Here is a 2,400-nt window from a genome sequence, read left to right on the forward strand (position 1 = left end):
ATTCTAAGTGTAGCATAACTTGCTGACGCATGCCTCCAGGCCGCACCTGTCACAGGACAGAAGACAAGCTCCCCGAATTACTTTTGATGTAGCGATAAATATTATGCACGTAAAGAGTGGAAGCGAATAGTTAAGTCAAACAATATTTCCACTGTCCTGAGCAGAATCCCCTCCTCGTTCATAAATATTCACGGAAAACATAACGGCAAGGCGAATTTAGTCGCAATCGCATGCAGTAGGTAACTAAGTGTGTCGTCGTTTGGATGTTTCCAGTGTTGCTTATCTTCACTATTGGTTTCTTCTCTCTTGTCAAAGCTCTACTCCCTCCTAAGGAAAGACTGTCGGTTGTTGTCGGAGAAAATTAATCAAGTAAACAAACCAAGCAATTACTAAGTCCTACGTAATATATTTGCATATTTAGTAACATATAATCCATGGGAATGAACAGAAAAACTTTAACATCTTATGTTCACAATCCCCGTAATATTTGCGCGAGACAAGTGACAGCACAACTACCACTTCCTAAACGACCGCATTAAACTCCGCCAATCTACTCCCACCTGAAACCTCTATGTACTACATATACCTTGCGGATAAAATAAATAAATCAAAATATATTTTGTTGTCTACTCATTCTTTCCCAGAGTTTAAAATGCGCAAATAACAGCCCGCTAAAACTTCTTTTTCCATCAAAACCTCTTCACTACGGGTGTCTGCAGAATATGGAAGCAAGTTAGTGCCGGCGTTTAGTTGTGTGCGTGCGTGCGTAGCGTTCCCTCTGTAATGCGTTCATAATGCATGAGATAATTTGCGCATGCACAATTCGCTTCGTGCTCGCACACCCACTAGGTAGTGTGAGCCCCAAAGCATGTAGTGAAATAAGATAGGAGGTCTATGTGCGGCAAAGTGCCGTGTGTCTCATGTAAATATATAGGTAATTAATGCAATGACAATTTTCGTCGGCTGCAGTCAGCGAGCCAATGACCGCAGGGAACAAATCCTGCGGTCATGGTCGGGGGACGCGCTGACAACTGCCGCAGTAAAGCTCGTCCTTAGTGCGTTAGGTTTCTTCCGAATTGAATCCGAGCGTCTGGGGGATCGGAAAGAAAAGAGAAACCGACCAGGACGAACCTGGACGCGCGGAGAGCACGAAAGGCGCCGCCGAGGCCGCCTATCTCTTCCTGGAGCGCGGAAGGCAACCCGAGAGCGATGTGAGGCGACTCATCGCGCACGGTAGGCCTGACTCAACGCCGAACGGAACAAAGAGCCGTCATATTTCCAGCGCGGGTGCTTGCTCACAATCGACCCGGGCTCGCTTCTCGCGCGCGGCCGGCACAGTTCGCTCCGCAACAAAACTGCCGACAACACTGACAACATCCACCAACACGTGGTCGGCGGTGGCCGCGCCTCGCGATTTCGGCGTCGCGTCCCGGAGGCCCGCTCTGGCTGCAGCTCCGCCGCTAGGGTAGCGTCCGAGTCGCGGCCTCGCAGCCAATCAGCGCGGGCGCAGGGCGCGCGCCTCGCCTGACGCGGGCGCCTCGGCAGCCGCCAGAAGGCGGCCAGATTGAACGCGGTGCGTCGGGCCGTAGCGGGGCGCCGAGCCACCACGGTTTCCACCGACGACACGGCGCCGCGGCCCGCTCTGCTGCCTCTTCCGGCGTCCGCGGATTGCTGCTGGCCTCGTGACGCGCCTCCAGGGCGCACGTCGCCGCCGTCGAGTGCGCGTGATGCACGACGCCTGGGAAGCGCCGAGTGAAAGGGACGACCCACCGCGGCACCGCGTCGCTGCCCGGCACTGAACGGATTTCTGTCCCAGCTGCGACCATGTGCGACCCGAGGACTGTGATTGAAGGCTCGCTCAAGTACCGCGACGGACGAAAGGTAAGAAGCTGTCAGAGCCATCGGTGAGATTTCACTTTTTGCTCTGAGCCACGGAAGCAGAGTGTGGGACGGGGATGAAAGCAGCAAGGATACGCAAAGTCAGTTTGAAGTAGCGCCTGGGGCTGGACATGTGACAAGGTGCGTTTCATGTTTTTCATGTTTCGGGTATGGAAAGTGTGATGTTGTCAAAATGGAGTAGAATAGACAAGAGAAACAAAAACAGAATGTGAGTTCCTTTCTTCTATTAAAAGAGCTATCAGAAAAACTTACTTTCAGGAGAGTTTGGGCGCTGTTGCTCGGAGTCATATTGAATCGGTCGAAAAATAAAATCACGTATGAACTGTGTAGTACTGTGTACGGCGTCATCAATGGATGTCGCGCACCCATTTGTCGCAACTTGTGGCCACCACAGGAAAAGCAGAACTGCACACTGCTGTCCCAAATCCATTGTTTCTTTTGTGACCTAGTAGAGACAAGCGCACATGTCGAGGACAACCGGCGAAATGAATCGGTCACACC

General features: G+C 52.0%; 1 protein-coding gene across 1 annotated transcript in view; it reads left to right on the forward strand.

Annotated features, from left to right (window-relative positions):
• The first annotated feature begins 1,550 nt into the window (after nucleotides 1-1,550).
• Nucleotides 1,551-2,400, forward strand: part of LOC144114169 (uncharacterized) — a 191,130-nt gene continuing 190,280 nt past the window's right edge. The window contains exon 1 of the mRNA XM_077647721.1: nucleotides 1,551-1,881. Within this exon, the coding sequence (XP_077503847.1) occupies nucleotides 1,825-1,881 (57 nt within the window). The 5' untranslated portion in view covers nucleotides 1,551-1,824. The remainder of the gene's footprint in view (nucleotides 1,882-2,400) is intronic.

Source organism: Amblyomma americanum, chromosome 1 (assembly GCF_052857255.1).
Source record: "Amblyomma americanum isolate KBUSLIRL-KWMA chromosome 1, ASM5285725v1, whole genome shotgun sequence".
In the NCBI taxonomy this organism is placed as follows: Eukaryota; Metazoa; Arthropoda; class Arachnida; order Ixodida; family Ixodidae; genus Amblyomma; species Amblyomma americanum.